A 20,063-nucleotide genomic window follows, 5' to 3' on the forward strand; every position below is an offset into this window, starting at 1 on the left:
AACAACAAAACATTTGAAATGAAATGCTGTGAAACTAATGCCATTCTAACGGAGCACTGGGTGGAAGCAGGGAAAGCAGAGTATCAGAGAGTTCTCAGATCATTTCCCCCCCAAAGAGCTCCAAATCTCTGACCACTTCTAATGGCATAAAACAGGTTTCTCAATTCTGTCATTCATATTCACTACTACAGAACTTTCTTCTTCATACTTTGTACTGTGCTTGCTCAGCATGGTCTTAGGATCATGTAATTATAACCTAAATTAAATAGGTTTTTTATTCCCATTTTTAGAACAAAGTTAAATAAATAAATAAAAAGAACTGTGTATGATCTCTACTCTGCTTCCTTTGGTGATGGCTATTTGGCAGACTAATGGGGATATAATGGAAAGCCTGACTTGACCAAATACAAAGAAAAAAATGGGAAAGAAAACAAAGGACTAAAGATGCGAGCAGCACAAAAAGGACAGGTATTTATTAATCACTTTCTATGTGTCAAGCATTTTCTGTGCTTAGGGTTTTACAAATATCTCTTTTGGATATTTTAAATAATATTTAATTATTATAAGTTAATAATAATTAAATTATTTAATAATAAATAATAACATAATAAAATAATAATAATTTAAAATTAACAATAATTTAATAAATTTTGACTATATTTTAAAATAAATATGAAAAAGTAATATTTGTATATTAAAATGCAATTAAGTCATAAGAGACTTTGCATTAAGAACCATATTGTAAATGCCACTTTAATTAGAAACAAAGAAATATTTTTCTTAATGCTAAAAGTGAGAAAAAGATGGGTAACTTCTTTCTTTTTTCCATTTTCTTTGACTATTTTAAGTAATCTTATTCTCTACCTATGGTTTTAAAAATCACTCATTTGTTAAGTGCCAACTATGGACAGAACAGATACTTGGTGCTAGTGGAAGGGAGATGGGATAGAAAAAGGATAGAAAAAAATCATTCTTGACCTCAATGGGTTTACAATCTATAACAGAGATAAGGGATTCTACCCTTGGCCTAATGAACTCAAGATGGACAATGAGACATTTCTGAGCATGGACAATGTTGGAAGACTTATTTTATTTGCCTACGTATATTTATTTCAAGGGTTATACTTTTCTTTTTTTCAATTGGAGGTACAGAGAGAAGTGATACAGGAGAAAGAAGGAAGGATGGCAGGAAAGAAGGAGAAAAGGAAGGGAGGGAGGGAAAACAAGATAAAAAAGAAAGAAAAGGAAATGAAAAAGAGAGGGAAAGAGAGAATGAGCAGAACAAAGAAAGAAAAGAAAGAAGGAAGGAAAGTAGTTACTGAACCATTTTTGTTAATGCATTGGCAAGAAAAAAGGTAAGGTCAAAAGGAAATTAAAAGGCAATCAAATATACTGTTATTATAATAAAATACATATTATATATATATATATGAAAAACAAGTTCTACATAATAGAAACCTGCTGTTTCATGTACAATCCTCTTTTTCTTTTCTACTATCTATATGGAAATATTGGCTTTATTTGGTATCAGTTAAGTTTAGAATAAACATTTTTTTAAACTTCATTGAAGTGCCATAGAATTTGATGTTATGCTTTCAGCCAGTTATTGCCTATCCAATAACAACATTCATTGTCCTGACAGCTTGGCAGCCTAGCAATAATACTCTGCCATAAGGCAAAGTACATCTGTAGGAGTTCAGTTCCCAATGGTTGTATTTGAATTAACAATGGTCCTAGGGAGAGGTTCTATGACCTAAGTTTTCATATGCTTCCTATGCTTGGGCTGTAAATACGCCACTAAGAACAAGGTAAGATTGGCAGGTGTGAACTCTGATCTCTAGGAGATTGCTCTATAAGGTAAGAGGTTTAAAAACACATCATAAACAGGCAGAGACAGGAGAGATAAGAGGTGGGGCTCTAGCTATGTTGAAAAGCCATCCTATACCCATATAGTGCCTTGGCTATGTTCTTTCCAAACTCGGTATGTTGAATCTGAACCATGACTCAGGGACAGAGATGACAGCTTTCCATTGTCCTCTACTCTGCTCAAGGGAATCCTGGGAAAGATTCCAAGAAGTAGAAAGCATTGAATTCTAGGTATCCACCCATGGGAATACATTCTGAAGTGTTTTTTCACTTCCATTATGCTGAAGCACCAAAAGAATTGAAGGAGAATTCGATTATAATTCCAATCAATCAGTCAACTAGCATTTACTAATGTATGCCAGGCACTGTGCTAGGTGCCGAGGATACAAAGAGAGATGAAAAACCAAACCAAACAAAAAGCCCTTATTCTCAAGGAGCTCCCAGACTCATGGGAGAGACAATATGCAATTATGTACAAACAAGATACATACAGGATAAATTTGGACTAGCCTCAGATGGAAGGCACTCAGATGAACGAAGACTGGCAAGGGCTTTTACAGAAGGTGGGACTTTAGCTGAGACTGGAAGGAAGCCAGGAAAAATCACAAAGCAGAAACAAGGTGGGAGAACATTCTAGAATGGGGGAATAGCCAGTGAAAATTCTCCAGGTAGGAGATGAAGGAACAGTGAAGAAGCCAGTGTCACTGGCTGAGAATCTGGACAGGTAGGTGTAAGGAGATTGGAAGGTAGGAGGAACAAGGTTATGAAGGGCTTTGAATGTGAAACAAAGGATTTCATATTTGATCCGGGAAGAGATAGGGAGCCACTGGATATCATTGAATGGGGAAGGGGACATGATATGATCAGATGTGTGCTTTAGGAAGATAAATCTGACAAATGAGCAGAGGATGGATTGTAGTATATAGGAGACTACATTCTTTTGCATGGGAACAAAGGATATTTATTATCTGATTCCCTTCCTTGTTATTTACACTGTTTCCTATCTTAATTAAATGCTTATGATTTCTGGATTTATATGTTTCTAGTATGACTGAGTAAAAAAATAAAAATAATAAATTGATATATAAATAGCAATAATAAATGATAATCAACTTGGGCTGAATTGATCAGTTATTTATTATTGTTAATTTATTACATTTTACTATATTTATTTACCTTTATTTATTTGTTTATATATCAGTACTTCATTCATCAGATATTTATTTGATACCTCTAAGCAGGCATGTTCAATCTAGGAATAGTTAAAAGGGTGCTACTAAAGAAAAAAATAAAGAGATTCATTTAAGGCATGCCTAAAAGAATAAATACTAATGCTTGGCCAAAAGTAAAATCTTTCAGGCACAGCAAGTTGCTATAATGAAGCAACTTTTAAGCTTCCAAATTTCAGGGCTGGATTAGGCATTCCCTGGAAACTCAGTCCCTAGTTCCTGCTCTAACAGGAAGAGCAAGAGGATTGCCCTGTCTGAGGCTCTTTGATTAATGATTGTCTTGGATATCTTTATGATCTGTGGTTCCTATACCGTTTTTTAGTTTTGTTTAGTTTTGTTTTTTAATTTTGACCATCTCTGTGGTCATGGGCTAAGTCACTGTTCTAAGCTGATTGCTTACATTAACTCTACTTCCACCTCTAAACTGGATTCTCTAAGTTGTGAATGACAGCCTGCAACTGTAATCAACTTCCACTCATAGATCAGCCTGGAACCATCTCTGCCACCTCCTTCTTGGGATTAGGTCTTGGCCTCTCAAAGTAGTCTATGATCCTAGTTCAGCCAGAGAAAAGGACTGCTCTGTTCCATTGCTTTTTGCTTTGTGTTAGGAAGGGATATAATAATTATGGAGCCTTTTTTTTTTTCAGATATGCTCCCTAAGAAATAGTCACTGGAATGTGTGGTAAACCCTAATTATGATACCAATAACTTGGAAGAAAATCAGAAAGAAAAATACATTTCTTTCCAGGGTCAAGGAAAAATGGTGGATATAATATTATGGTAATTTATGGTGGGACTCGCAATTTTAAGAAATCCTGGCAGCCCTCATCAGTGTAGTTCAAAAGTTGAATGGAAAGTAAGTATAGGGTAGCATGCAAATGGCTTCTCTTCTTCTTCTCCTCCTCCCCATTCTGCATCCCATTAACATAACAGCAATAGCACCTTAGCTTGAGTGATTTTAGACATCTTGAAGAAAAAATATATCATATATGGGTGTGAACATACATCACTTCCCCCTGCCAAAAAAAATGCTACGAATGAACTAGAATAAAATTTTGTGTAATCTACAGATGGTTAAATACTTAGGAAACTTTTTCAATGTTCTTTGATTCCAACCAAGACAAATGCTATAAACATCTGTATGTGCACACACATATACATACAGATGGACATATAATTACCAGTAAATAATCTAGCCAAAGAACTCTACCCATAGAGAGTAAGGAAGGTATGCGGTAAAAGAGGAATGGGTTTCAACCAATTCAAGCTGAAAACAAATTGACAAAGACTGCCCTGTCACATGTCAATTATTCACAAATAAAATCCAATAAAAAATAATATCCCTGGCTTCCTTTCAGCTTCACCATATTTTTAGAGTTGGAAGAACCTCAGCAACCATCTGGTCCAACCCATATCTAAAAGGAATCCCCATTATAAATACCTAACAAGTGATCATGCAGCCTCTGGAGGCCCCCAATGAGGGAGAACCCCCAATCTTCCAAGGCAATCTATTTCACTCCTAGAGAGCTCTGATCAGCAGTTCTGTGTGGTTGGTGATTAGATGAATGCCTTAGATATTACCATAGGGATGTAGGGCAGTTTTGTATAAGGTGGTCAGTGAGCTAATGGAGAGGAAAGTGTGCTGGACTTGGAGTCAGGAAGACCTGAGTTGAAATTCTGTCTCAGACACTAGCAACATGGCAGCAAGAATTAATTAAGTTCAGTTATGGGAGAGCAACTGTGATAAGATCTGGAAATACCCAAAAGTGCAAAAACCTGGATCTCAAGGAACTCACAGCTCTAATTGTAGAGACAATGTGGAAATAACTACGTACAAACAAGATATAGACAGAACAAATTGGACATAATATCACAGAGAAAGTACTACAATTAAGGAGAACTTAACTGCTGTAAGCCTTGATTTCCTTGTCTGAAAACGTGGATAATAATATTATTGTGATAACTAGTGATAATAGAGATAACTACTGTAACAAAATTATTTTAAAGATCAAATAAGATAATAAACCAAGGGCTTTTCACACCTTAAAGAGGTATATAATAATAACTAGCATTTAACTAGTACATTAAGGGTTGTAAAGTGCTTTACATAGGTTTTCTCATTTGTCTCTCACAACTACATTATGGCTTAGATATTATTTAGGAAACTGAGGCAGACAAAGGTTGAGACTTGCCTAGGGTCAACCAGCTAATAAATTTCTGAAGCAGGATTTGAATTCTGGTCTTCCTCATTGCAAGCCTAGCATTCTATGTACTGGGCCACCTAACTATTTGTAATTGAACTAAACACAAGGATATTCCTGCTAGCTCTGCCATGTTTTTGGCTCTCCCACTTTACTCATCTTACTAAATAGATTCATTTATTTTTAACATTACTTTAAATTTCTTTTTTTGTTCCAAATTCTTTCCCTGACTCCCACGCATTGAGAAGGCAAGAAATGTGATATCAATTATACACATGAAATCATGCAAAGCATATTTCCATATTAGTCAATGCTACAAAAAAGCAAGAAAAATAAGGTGAAAAAGCTATGCTTCATTCTGCATTCAGACTCCATCAGTTCTTTCTCTAGAAATTGATAACATTTTTCACCAGAAGTCCTTTGGAATTGCTTTGGATTATTGTATTGATCAGAATAGCCAGGTCATTCTGAGCTGATTATTGTAGAATATTGCAGGTACTTTGTAATGTCCTGGTTCTGCTTACTTCGCTTTGCATCAGTTCTCAGAAGTCTTTCTGGCATATTTGGTCAAATACAAATAAAGTAGGAAGCATATAAGGAGCACTGGGCTTGGAATCAGAGGACCTGGATTCAAATTTTGCCTCTGACATTTGCTGCTTGTGTCATCTTGAGGCAAGTTACTCAACTTCTGTGAGACTCAGTTTCCTGACGATAAAAATGAGACTGAGCTAGACAACCTCTGTGGCCACCATCAGCTCTAAATCAATGAGCCTATTATTTATATGGAAATAAATGTTGACATCCTACAAAGGATGGAAAAGTACTAACATAACTACCTGACCTTTTCCTTTATCTTCCTCTTAATATAGATGCACTAACAAAGTTAATGTTCTGAGTGACTCATGGCAGAAATCAACACCATTCATGGCTTGTCATAGGTTATAAGTATGGCTTTCAAGTGGCTGTCTCCTCTAAAGAGCCTTTCTGATATTCTAGAGAGACAGGAAAGAAAGAGGAGTCATGGAAAGAAATAATTCATTTACACTGCCCATGGGAAATCACATCTTGATGGATCTCAAGGATTGAAAGAAAATGTTTTCCTCCTGGTCTTTGCCCAGAGTCAAAGCCATCATTCCCACAAGCCTCAGAGAATTCACATCTGAAATCATAACATTAAAGACCAGAAGGGGCTTTGAAGATCATCTAAATTATATCTTTTATTTTTCAGATATAGAAAATGAGGCCCAGAAGAGGGGAATATATATATACATATATGTATATGTATATATATATATATATTAGTATTTTCATTGCATCTCTTCTATTTAGAAAAGGTATAAAGCCTAAAATGAGTGGGGGAAAGTCAAAGAAGGGAAGAGCTTGGACACAGCAAGCTAAAGGCAGCACAAGTGGGCAAGACACCATTTTCTCATGCTTTCTGCACACAAAGGTACTGTTGCAAGGAATTTTATTTAGTCATATAGGGACCTCCTTCCAAGCAACATGCTCTGACAATACGCAACTTTCTTTAGCCTGTTTTCTTTAAAAATTTTTTTAAATTTGGTTAAATATTTTCTAATTACTATAAAAAATATTTTTTAAACATTCATTAAAAAAATTTCATTTCAAATTCTCTCCCTCCCTCCTACTCCTCCCTCATGCCTTAAGAAGGCAACCCATTTCTATATAAGCCATGTTTCAAAAGAAAACACACACACACACAAGTCAAAATAAAGAAAAGAAATGTTTCAATCTGCACTCAGAGTTCATCAGTTCTCTCTCTGGAGGTGGATAGCATGTTTCTTCATGGGTTCCTTTGAATTATTGTAATGATCAGAGTAGCTAAATCTTTCACAATTGATCACTGTTACAATAATGTTGTTACTGTGTTCTCCTGGTCCTGTTCCCGTCACTTTGCATCAGTTCATATAAGTCTTCCCATTTGGCCTGTTTTCTAAAGCTATATCAGATCCCTAAAAATAACTCCCATCTTTCTCTACAGGTATGCACAAAAGATAGGCTAGGTATGCCCAGGGGACCATTCGTGGTAGACCTGGAGGGAAGGGCCAATAGTAATGCCTCCCCATGATGTCCAGGCACATCCAGCCTCATTCTGGGCATGAATATATTTTTGCAGCAAGTGAAGAATGATACACTTCTTTCCTTCCAACAATCTTGTAAGATGCTTAGAATAAGCACCCATTCACAATTGAAGAAATTGAGGGAACCAGATCAAAAGAATTTAAGTTAGAACTTTAAACCAAGTCCTTCTGACTTGATGGCAAGGTGGCAGAGTGAACATATGAGTCCAGTCATTCTGATAAGAGATCAGAACCCAGGTTATTGTAACAATGAGTGAACTATATCTTAGAGTGGTAGAAAGGAAGGAGAATTGCAAGAGGGTTTAAAGATTTGAATCTGATGCTGGTTGAGTAGAATGAAGCCAAATTACTATTATGCTTCTGTGGGTTGCACATTACAAAAGCAGCTAAACTTGGAGTTATGAAGACCTGAGTTTGAATCCTGTCTCAGACACTTGATAGGTGTGTAATTAGAGACAAATCACTTATCCTATCTGTGCCTCAGTTTCCTCATCTGTAAAATGAGGATTATAAAAAGAGTATCTACCTTGCAGGGTTGTTGTATTAAATAATTAGCATATATACTGCTTTGCCAATCTTAAAGTGCTATATAAATGCTATTATTATTGTTCTAACTCCAAATCCAGTGTTCTGTCTGCTATCACACTCTCAGAGATTATAAACGGGGCGACAAGCTCATTTTGCCTGGTGAATGTCAGGTGGTTTACTACCATCTACCTTAGAGGAAGGGGAAGGGATAGGACTATCTATTAGGAGTATAAGTTAGAAAAGTAGCACCTCCCTTTTTCTTTTTATTCAGAGGATCACAGATATAGAACTTAAAGGGGAATCAGAAGTCATCTTGTCCAACTCCTTCATTTTACAGATGAGGAAACTGAGAGGTTAATTGGCCAAGGTCATACAAGTAGAAAATGACAGTCCTGAGATTCAAACTCATGACTCCAAGCTCAGTATCCTTTGGACTATACCACCCAAAGAAATGTAATAGGCTAAAATTTTACTTTATCCTACTTAAAAGCCCCAACTGTAAATCTTTTAATCACTGTTCTAAGTTCACTCATTATTCCAATAGTATAGGTTCTGGCCCCCTATCATTTTTTTAAACCGTGACCTTCTATCTTAGAATCAATACCATATATTGGTTCCAAGGCAGAAAAGCAATAAGAGCAAGAAAATGAAGGTTAAATGACTTGCCTAGGATCACACAGCTAGGAAATATGTGAGGCAAGATTTGAACCTAGGATCTCTAGTCTCTGGGCCTAGCTCTCAAGCCACTGAGCCACCCAGCTGCCCCTTCCCTTATAATTAAAAAAAATTTACTTTCTATCTTAGTAACACTTCTAAGACAGAAGGGAAAGGGCTAGGCAAATGGGGTTAAGCAACTTGCCTAGAGTCACACAGCTAGGAAGTGTCTGAGGTCAGATTTGAACCCAGGTTATCTAGACTCCAGGCTTGGTATTTTATCTATTATGCTACCTAGTAGCCTCCATGGTAGTAGACCTGACATTGCTACAGGCAAGAATGAAAAATAATAGAGGGGGCAACTAGGTAGCTCAGTTGCCTAGCCCTTACACCTCTCCTGCTTTAGAATTAATACACAGAAATTATTCTAAGATGGAAGGTAAGGGTTTAAAGAAAAGAAAGAAAAATAATAGAGGAAAATCAGAACCTCGTTTTTACTTTGGTAGTACCAGCCCCTCACTCTCACACCTTCTTCTAAGACTTTCTCCAAGACCTTCGGTCTTCAGAGTGTCTATACTAACATCAAGGGAAGAATTCAATATTTCTGCCCTCTGGGAAATCACCCCATTATGGAAAATGTTTTGCTGAAATTCTATTAAATTGACTTTTTAAAAAGTACTTTCAATTCAGGCCTATAGCTTCTACTATTCTCATATATACATACTTTAATGTTAAATTTTAACCTGAATTCATAAGATGGTTTTTAATTAAAACCCAATGGTATTTAAAATAGTTCCTCCTCAAAAAAATGCAAAAAAAAAAAAAGCCAACGAACCCAAGAGAACTTAATTCCTTATTTAAGTCTATAAATGCATTTGGAGGCAGCCTCTTTGCCCTCCAAAGTAGTAGTGTAGCAAATTGAGAATTTGCTCCCCTCCCACCTTCTCCTGGGATTCTACCACTTCCTGTTTAGCTCAGAGTGAGATGGGACTGAGAAGGAAGGAGACTCTTCAGTCCTTAGAATGCTAGGACCCAGTGCTGGTCAGATAATATTCCAATGACTGGAGCTACCCTTATCCCAGAAATGACTGGTGGTTTCAACATCCCTCATTGAGTCTTTCAAAGTTAAGTTCAGCAGCCACACAAAGAAAGAACATAAAACTTTTTCCTTGTGTTTTGAATTAGCCCAGATCTTTGGCCTGTCTCATCTGAGGCGCCCCATGTGTCTTCAAGTGACTATAATTCTATTCTATGCCTACAACTGCTCAGCAATTTGCTTTAATAGCTTTGGATAGACCCCTTTTCTCCAGAATCCACTTGGTACTGTAGCTTCTTTTGGTTAAAAACTCTATTCTCTTAAACAACACCCCCAAAATTAAAAAACAAACAAAAACAAAATAAAGACAACCAGTACTAGTCAACAATTAAATTCAACTAATATGGATGGACTACCTACCCTTCAAGTTGGGCAACAACACAAGGATAAAGAGTTCTCTTTCCCTTTTATGATACCCAATGAAGGCAATTTTCACTTCATATATAGTTGGGGAAAATGCATCTAGACAATGACTAAATTTTTGAAGTAACTTGTATAAATGGAGATTTAAGGCCTTTGGACTTCATCTCCCAGAAGTCCATTAGTTTTCCCCAGGGTTCCATTTTCCTGCGTCCCCACGTTTTGCATGATTGTATTTAAGTGGCTATAACCCCTTGTTCTCTCTTTTGAATCTACAACTGGGTTGCAGTCAGGAAGTTCTTTTGCTTTTGTTATTATTAATAAAACTTTCTAAATATAATATTTAGTTATTGGTTATTAATTTAAAAACCCACAAACTTTTTAAATTTAATTTTCTTTTAATTATCACTTAATAAACATGTATAAAATAAGATTGTATATAAAACAGTGAACTATTAGTTTTTTTCAAAATCTACTTAAATTTTAAATCACCTTGCTTGTGTCTCCTTCTGAATTAATTTTTGTGGGGGGGGGTTCCCATGTATTTTTCAGACATGGCCTGGGTGTTGATTTACTTTGCCTGACTATACTCATTTGTTATTTGTGTGTGTGTGTGTGTGTGTGTGTAAGATGAGGGAATAATAAGGCAGGGAGTAAGTTAGTGAGTGTAGAAAAGTCAAAAAAAGAAAAAAGAAAAGAAGGAATCAATAAAATCACTTTTCAAGTACCAATGAAGATGATAATATAATGCCCTGTTGATAAAGTCTGTTACTATGGATATGTATCCCTAGCAAAAAGACCTTTCACTTGACTGAAGAGAAGCTGAATTAAATTGGTAAATAATTTTGAAAATAACATGAATAGAGGTTAACAATGGTGAACATTGTCTATTATTCCAATATTCAGCTCCAGACTTGGGAATAAATCCTTACCAGTACTGTGTGCATCCCATTATACAGCCGGCTAAGCGATACCATGGTAGAAAACAAGATGGCCAGCATTAATCCTGATGCAAAGGGGTACTGTGGAAAGAAGGAGAGAAGAAATAAGAGAATTTGTATTGCATTTGGCATGAATATTTTGACATTCTATTCATGAATAGAGTCCAGTAATTTTTCATTCCTGGTCCCTAGATAGCATTACGCAAACTAACAATCTTGCTATACAGATCCAGAAATGGAAACTAGGAAATGGAACAGAATGAAAGGAGAGAGGTGGCATCTAAGAATGAAGTTATGGCAATTTTCTTCCTACAAGAAGGAAAATGGTTCAGCATAGGGTATAGGAGTTGAAGCAAATAGAATTTTTCTTTCAATTTCTTTGAGCTCATAATCCTAGAAGTTATCTAGGCAAGATGGAAGTCAAAAGTGCACTTCTTGGATGTTTTGAGTAGCAGTGCTCTGGACATATAGTGGTAGATATTTTGTTGGCACCCAAATAACTAGAGGGCTGGGGTCAAGAAGACTGGTGATTCTAGGTTGGAATAAAGCCCTAGCTGAGCTACACAGGACATATCTCAAATCTTAGATTTCTCATCTGTAAAGAAGGGATACTAATAGCATCTACCTTAGAGGGTCTAAGGTTGTCATGGGAACCCCAAAACAATGAATACAAAGTTCTTTGCAAACCTTAAAACATGATGATTATGATGATACCCTCCTGTAGAATGATCCAGGAAGAGTAGGTTTGACTAAGGAAACTTTATGAATATGTACAATTTAAATGGCTAAAGTATAGGTTCAATTCAATTCTTTCTTTTTTTCTTCCTTTTTTCCTTCTTTCCTTCCTTCTTTCCTTCTTTCTTTCTTTCTTTCTTTCTTCCTCTTTCTTTTTCTTTTTCTTCCTTCCTTCCTTCCTTCCTTCCTTCCTTCCTTCCTTCCTTCCTTCCTTCCTTCCTTCCTTCCTTCCTTCCTTCCTTCCTTCCTTCCTTCCTTCCTTTCTCTCACCCTCTGTCTTAGTAACAGTTCTAAGACAAATAGCAAAGAATAAGCAAAAAGGGTTAAGGGACTCGCCCAGAGTTATACAACCAAGAAGCTTCTGAGGCCAGATTTGAACTCAGATCCTCCCAACTGTAGGCTTGGAACTATCCACTGTGCTATCTAGCTGCTCCAACTGAATTTAATTTCAATTTCAGATAGCAACTGAACAAACGGAAAGTATGTTCATTAACTATACCTAAAAAGATGTTATCCCCATGCTTAAAGAACTAATAATTGTCTGTTCTCTATTGTATCCACTCAGTGATGACAATGCTGCAGAGACTTATTTGTCTTCCTAAAATTTAACAATTATTTGGCCTTGGATATTTAGCTAAATTAATGTTAAAATTGGCCAGTTAATACTCACATTAACCCAGGTTCACACAGCCATCCAAATATATTTATTTCTGTTTATTAGCAGAAAAGTTAGAAGAGCTAAGTAGCTATTTTTATTTATCATAAAAATATATAAAGAAAAAAGGTATCAGAATAATCTTGCTACATATGAACCAAAAATGATTTAAAAAGAAAAGGTTCAGTGTAGTCTTAAGTTAGACCCATCCAAATTCTGTTTCCTGAAGACAGTGCCCTTTTTGCTGCTCAGATCTCTGGTGACAGAAACTCGTATTGAGCAGCATGGCTGATGGTTCCTAGCAGCAGTGTGAGGATGCTGGCATCTCACCTGCACGCAACTCTTAGCCTCATGACTCTCAGATAATGTTCATAGTAAAAATTTGAGAGCAGCTGCAGACATTGGCACCACCATCATCTATTACCTATGCACTTTGGGATTTGTTTTTTAATTTGAAAAAAACCCTCTGACTTAAGTAACAAACTAAATTGCTAAACAAAACTATATGTGTCCCCAGATTTGGGGGGGGGGTGTAAAAAAGATGGAAGTTTCTTTTTCAAAAGGGATATCTCTCAGATTTAACTGAGATCTAAAATTTGTAGACAGGTAGGTCATCTCTAAACAGTATATACTAGATGAATAGTTCACTAAACAGGGAATGACCTTTTTAAAGTTTATGTCATGTAACTCTTAAAGAGATACCTGGCCCCCTACCTGATCCTCTACCCACTCCATCCCTGGCCTTGCCAAAGAAAGGCTGAGAAAAGGTACTTCCCTCCCTTCAGTGGATTATGAGTGTGGAATATTGCGTATACAGATGCAGGTGATGTATGGGCTTGTTTTTCAGAGTTATATTTCCCCCTTTTTTCTCTTCTTTTTATTCTTAGTTACAAGGAATTACTCATTGGTAAGGGAGAAGAGAGGGATCTATCTAAAGGCAAAGATTATGTAAAAACAACATATATCAATAAAAATTAAGAAATGATCTAAAGTAAAAGCAAGGCCATCTTTAAAAGTTGTTAAAGGACACCTCTTGCATAATTATTGCATAATCATAAAAATGAACACATTTTCCATCACACCTTATTAATTTCTTAGCAAATATGTTGTAAAATTAATCCCATTTAGTTCTTTCCTAAGCAATGCTTTGAAGCTATTAATTAGAGCAGGAGGCTCCTAAGAACTCTTGATTCAGGGTGATGGCTGCTTACTGTTTCTGGCTAGAAACAACATATCTAAATAAATTTGGTGGTTTCAGTTCAATCCTTGGAGACCATTTGTTCAGTTTACAAAACTTCCTAAATCTAGCACAACTGTTTGCTCTAAAGAAAAGATCAAGAGAAATAGAATTTAAATTGTAAGCCTGGCTGAGAGACAGAACAATGGTACTTGGGGGAAAGTTTTATTAGGTGCCTTAGTGAATGTTCAATTCCCTTTAGTTACTGTTTCATGAATTTCAAATTCATTCAAGCTGTTTTAAAGGGGAAATTCTGAAATGGAAAAAATCGATTCTCCTAAGATTAAAACAACACCAGCCCTCCCAAAGAAGGGATAGAGAAGCAGCAAATGAACAGGGTAGTTGCTCAGTGTTTTAATTCCAGGTCTGTCCTAAATGTATCACCTCAGGGAAGTCCTCCTTTGAATTTTGGTATCTTCTGGGAGGTTTACCAGGTATTCTCTAAAATCTTTTTCACTTCTAAAATGATTCTACAATTCTTATACTTCTAGTCTCAGTACTAGAAAGATTGTCTCCGGGGTTGTTTACTACCTTGTATCTGTTCATTGTAGAGAAGAGAAATGTGAACGAGATGGCTGTGGCCGCCATGGCGTGAGTAGATGGCATCCCATATTCATCAGCTAGCCTCTTTTCTAGTTTCACAACAAGAGGGGAGGAGGGCCGGGGCCACTTCAGAATATCTTTCAAGATTTGACCTATATACATAATCACCTGCAAAAGAAAGGAGCAAAATTTAAATGGATGTACATGAGCTGGAAATTCAACACATGAAAATAGTTTTCAGTCACACCTTGGAGATGCCCAATGTCCAGAGTACTGGGCGCTGCCCTTGACACTGTTCTCCTACTGTTGCCACCCATCTGTGAAGCATAGTAGGCAGTTGTTGGGATAGGTTTTAAGAGCACCAGCCTTCTGTAGCCTCGGAACTACAGAGGAGCTGGCAACAAGAAGTAATGATCCAGCATGGCAATAAGTACAACAGAATAATTCAAATCAGGCAGAATTTCCCATTCAAAAGAATGCCTAAAGGCTTATTATTCTTGAGAAAGGGCAGTTAAGAAGGATAATTGGAGTCCATTCAGTTGGCTGTAATCAATAAGTCTCAAAAGAAAAAGGGTCACATAAGTATTTCTGACATTTTCAGTTTTATTTTGTTTTTACATTATATAATCAATCTTCAACTTTTGCTGAAGTAATGTTCCTAGAAAATGGTACAACTGTAAAGAATGTAAATATTGACACGTTGAAACTATGGGAACTAGGGAGTTAGCTTCCCATGACCACCAAAAAACTGGAACTTTTTGCTAGAGATTGATGGAAATACTATTTTCCACATACAATTCTTTTTTTTTTTAATCCTTACCTTCCATATTAGAATCAATACATTTGAACCCAGAACTTCCTATTGTTAAGGTTGACTCTCAATCCAGTAAGTCACCTTGTTGCCCCCTACATAAGTCTTCATAACAAAATATGAATTCTGATAATATGCATTTTTCTAACATAGTAACCATGAAAACATTTTATAAAATGCAGTATATAAAACAAAATGGGTAATTTCTCAGTTAAAAAAACAAACAACACATTGATTTCTGAGAGTAATATAGTGCCATAAACCTTTCTACCTTGGCCATCTTCTGAAAACCAAAGGAGAGGTTTCTGGGACTTTAGCCACTGCTGTAGGAAGATCCCAAGACTGGCTAGGTCTTCATGTCACTTCTCACACTCTGAATGCAAGGGGAGCTCTTTACAATAGGATGCACAAGACCAGCAAAGCACCTCGTAGGTTACCAGTTGCTCCACAAATTTGCCCATATTGCCCCTCTCTTTTTTTTCTCTATTATGCAGAACCTGGAATCTTCCTGACTGCCAATGTGAAAGAAAATGGGACTACTAATAAAATCATGCAAATGCTTAAAAGTCCAAAAGTGAAATAGTAAATGTTGAGGACTGACTGTATTTACAGATTATATTTGCTCTGTACAGGGTCTCTTATAACAAAGTAAAACAAGTAAAACTAATCTATGTGATATAGTAACCTTAATTCATAGAAATTATTAATAGAAATCTATTTTTTCTCTCTCCCATTCCCTACCCCATTAAAAAAGAAAAATGGAAAAAAGAAAATGTCTTGCAACAAATATATACAGCCAAGCAAAACAAAGTCCTCAATGACTGTTAGGGAAATTGTATATTTTAATATAAATTTTATAAATTATAAACATATATGCATCATTTTGTATGTGTATATATATTATCATTATGCACCCCAAATCCATCAATCTATTATCTCTCTGTAATGGATAGCATGTCTCGGCATCAGTTCTCTGGAATTATGAATGATCATAAGTCTTGTTTTTAGTGAGAGATAAAGCATAAATTAGAGAATATGATTACTCCTTCTCCCCTTTTAGATTAAGAACACAAAGAACTGGTACACTTAACTCAAGTATTACTTCCAAGAACAAGCATTTGAAAAATGATTTTTAGGGGAAGGCAGTTAGACAATACTGGGAATGAATGAGTCAGGGATGAATCTTCTGCTTACTTTTTATTTCCTTTGTGATATCTCTCAAACATGACACTTTTAATCATGAATGTTATTAGCTTTCCAAGAACATGTCCACGGATTTTTTGGTTTTGTATCTAATGTCATCTTAGGGCTTCCGCTCAAAAAATAAGGAATTTAAAGCCGCTGTTGCTTTTAATTTTTGATAACGCCTATCTCAGAATCATTTTGATCCACTAGACATACTACTGTAGATCTTTCTGCATTTGGATGTTCTCCCTGATTAATCCATGGAATGCCTCATGAACAAGGAGTATTATTTGAGTTTACCAAATAGCCTTTGGAATGTGTAGCATATGTTATTTGTGTGTAATGGAAGTTTCCTATGGAGCTATAAACCACAGCCATTAACTTCGCTCAGCAGGCCATAACCCCAAGGGCCCAAGACCTCAGTGAAAATCCTACTAGAATTCCTTTGCTACAATAATATGACATGGAAAGTTTGAGCATGTTACCATCCCTTTACGACCAGGAACTGCTTCTCTAGTGTATTAAAGTGTCCATTTTTCCAAGTCTCTGAATATTTCTTGTGAACCTACTGTATTTATTCTGTATACATTTATAAATGTACTTCTCATCTTTCCCCGTTAGAGTATAAACTCTTCAAGAAGTGGGATTACACCATTCACTGTGTTTGTGTCCCCAGAGTTTATCACAGAGACTGTACACTTAAGTTGCTTAATAAATGATTTTTTGGTTAATTGGTTGAAAAACCATATCAAATTGCTTTTTTTTCTGTCTGCTAAATTAAAAATATTATACAAAAGGAAATAAAAACTACTAAATAAGAAGCTGATTTGTTCACCACAAAGAGGAAATTAAAAGAATTATACTCAATTTTACATTAGCAAAATTGAAAATACAAAATATAAAATAGTCAAACCAACAAAGCAGGTATTTGAGAAGTTAACTCAATCTCAGGAAAAGGCCAAACCACAAATCAATTGCCAAAGCTGGGGGAAACTCTGTATTAGAAGGAATTTAATAAAATGTTTAAAGAACAACTAGATTCTTTTTTCCAAAAATAATTCACAAAAATAGAGAGGGACATCACTGAACCAAATTCCTTTTTTGATACAAATTGGGTACTGATACCCAAAAAGGAAGCAAGGAAGCAGAAAAAGAAGGAAATATAGATCAATCTTACTAATGAATAGCAATGTGAAGATTTTAAACAAAACCCTAACAAGAAGACTGAGAGCAAACTATGTGGTACAGTTGATAGAATGTTGGACTTGGAATCAGGAAGACTCAATTTCCTAATTTCAAATCTGGCCTTGAAAACTTACTAGTCATGTGACCCTGGGCAAGTCACTTAACCCAGTTTGCCTCAGTTTCCTCATCTGTAAAATTAGCTAAAGAAGGAAATGGCAAACCACTCCTGGACCTTTATAAAAAACAAAAACAAAAACCCAAATAGAATTATGAGTTGGACATGACTAAAATGACCAAACATCACCACCAACAGCAAAACAAAACAAAACAAAAACTAAAGAGACTAGAGAAAACAATTCATTATGATAAAGTTGAATTCCTGTCAAGGTTGTAAGCATGATTCAACATTAGGAAAGCATAGTACGTTTAATTATGTAAACACAAAAAAGAATAAAAACTTCAGGATTATTTCAATAGACATAGAAAAAATCTTGGGCAAAATCCAATACTCATTTATATTTTAAAAAGCAAACTTTAAAAGGCATAGGCCTGGAAAGATTCTTCTTTAATATTATCAAAAGCATATATTTAAAATAAGAGCTAATTTTTTAATAATAGAGAAACATTAGATAATTTCCCAGTATAATTAAGTGTAAAACAAGGATGCTTTTTCTCCTCTCTAGTATCTGACCTAATTCTAGAAACACTAGGGACAATAATAAAACAAAAAAATAAAAACAAAGGTATAAATCCTGGTAAAGAAAAGATAAAAAGCATCCCTATTTTCATATGATAAAAATGAAATGATCATGTACTGAGAAAACTCCATTGAAGTCAAAGATGTAAAAATGAGGATCTTCTTGTTATTTATAATAAATAGTTTTGCTTCACTGATTAAGGTGGTATACCAGTGAGGTATTGGGTGGATTGTGAGAGCAGGAAGAAGGGGGGAAAGAATGCCTATGGGAGAGAAGGAATGGCAGCTCCTTCTCTCTCCCTCAAGTGATAACAAGCTGTCAATTATCACTTGAGGCCTCTTGATGAAATGGCTGAGGGGATAGATGCCACTTTCCCCAGTCAGCCCCACTAAAGGAAAGGTTACTATACCCTTTCCTCAAGTAGCAGACCTTATCTGGGCCTTGTCCCCACTTTCTTGAGGCGCCCTTCCTACTATGATTAAAAGCCAATACAGAAATCTAACAGCTTTCGAGGGATTTATTAATGGGGTTAGGTAAATTGGTTGAGGCAAGTGGGTGCATGTAGCCCTGTCAAATTCCTACGTGGTCCGTGGTCCAGCGGGCCTTACAACAGTGCCCACAGATTTCTCTGCCCCTTCCCAGCTAAATAGCCCCTTGTACCAACTAAAATACAAGTATGTCCTAAAGAAATACATAAGCAACAGTTCAGGGTGACAGGGAGGGTCAAGGAAGGTATGTCCTCCTTTGAGAGTCCAAGCAGTCCCCTCTTAAGGAAGCATTAGTTGTTTATTTGATGAGAGATCAGCAACAGTCAGGAGAAAGAAGCAGGATCCTCTTGGGTGACTTCAGTAACCTTCAGCCTCCTAAAACTGGACTTTCCAGCTCCAGGTCCCCAAGCAGAAGACCAAGAGTCTCTTCAGAATCCTCCCAGCACAAGTTTTTGCTCCTTCCAACTGTCACTCCATTTTTGTCAGTCATGCTCAGAATTCCAAACCTCCCTGTTCCATCCTAACAAAGAGAAGCTAACTTAAAAGGATTAATAATATACAAACTAAGCCCATAAAATCACCACATTTCTATATAAGACTAACAAAAATCAATAAGTTCCATTCAAAATAATAACGAAGAGCATAAAATATCTGGTATTTAACTCATAAAACTCGTGTAAATACAACTACAAAACACTCAACAGAAAAGAAAAAATTCAATGATTAAAGAGCTATTTACTGCTCATAAATAAAATATTCTAATATGATAAAAAATAAAAATGCTATCTAAATTAATTTATAGATTTAGTTCTATTCTAGTCAGATTGCCAAGAAAATACTTTTTAGAATTATACAAAATAACATTCATTTAGGAGAAAAATATTCTGCAAATTCTAGGGGAATGAGGACAAGTGCAAATGGAAGGGACATAGTATTACCAGATTTCAAACTATATCATGGAGCAGTATTCCTCAAAACTGTTTGGTCAGATGTAGTCTGAGCAGTCTAGACTATAGCAGATTTATAACCTCATTTTAGCTCATTTAATTCTCATAACAACCCCAGGGAATAGTGTTGTAAGGGATTTTACCAGGAACAAGAAATCCTACAAACCAGGAAGTCATATAAGAAAAACCAGGAAGTCCTGGAGAGCAAGAAGGATTCCAGAGCATTGGGGAAGAGAGACTGTTGCTTTCCCCTAACAGTCAGGAGAGAGCCCAGAGGGTTTTCAGTTTGGTTATTCTGAGGTAGATTCAGAGAGTCAGTGATTCCCTCTCCTGTGGGCTTTCTGGAGACTCTGCCTATCCCAGCTGCTGCTGAGGAGTGGAGGTTCAACAGAGCTGCTGGTGACTTCCTACTGAGACTTCTGCTTGACTCGAAGAAGGACTTTAGTTGTATGAGATCTACTTTGGCCTTGTTCTTGCTCCTACCAAACCCTCCCTAATCTTAAGTAATAATTTAAGGAGTTAGTTTAGAATAGTTGTAGGAAGTTATAAGGGTTTTAATCTCTGTTTTGGGGTAAAAGTTAGTTATTCTAATTCCCTTTTCC

General features: G+C 36.1%; 1 protein-coding gene across 1 annotated transcript in view; it reads right to left on the bottom strand.

The window, feature by feature from the left end:
* Nucleotides 1–20,063, bottom strand: part of SGPP2 (sphingosine-1-phosphate phosphatase 2) — a 148,604-nt gene that overhangs the window by 20,605 nt on the left and 107,936 nt on the right. Inside the window, exons 3-4 of the mRNA XM_007502205.3 lie at nucleotides 14,136–14,315; nucleotides 10,969–11,058 (exon numbers count right to left, since the gene is read on the bottom strand). Coding sequence (XP_007502267.1) covers nucleotides 10,969–11,058; nucleotides 14,136–14,315 — 270 coding nt within the window. The remainder of the gene's footprint in view (nucleotides 1–10,968; nucleotides 11,059–14,135; nucleotides 14,316–20,063) is intronic.

The sequence above is a fragment of the Monodelphis domestica genome, chromosome 8, assembly GCF_027887165.1.
Source record: "Monodelphis domestica isolate mMonDom1 chromosome 8, mMonDom1.pri, whole genome shotgun sequence".
NCBI classification, from domain to species: Eukaryota; Metazoa; Chordata; class Mammalia; order Didelphimorphia; family Didelphidae; genus Monodelphis; species Monodelphis domestica.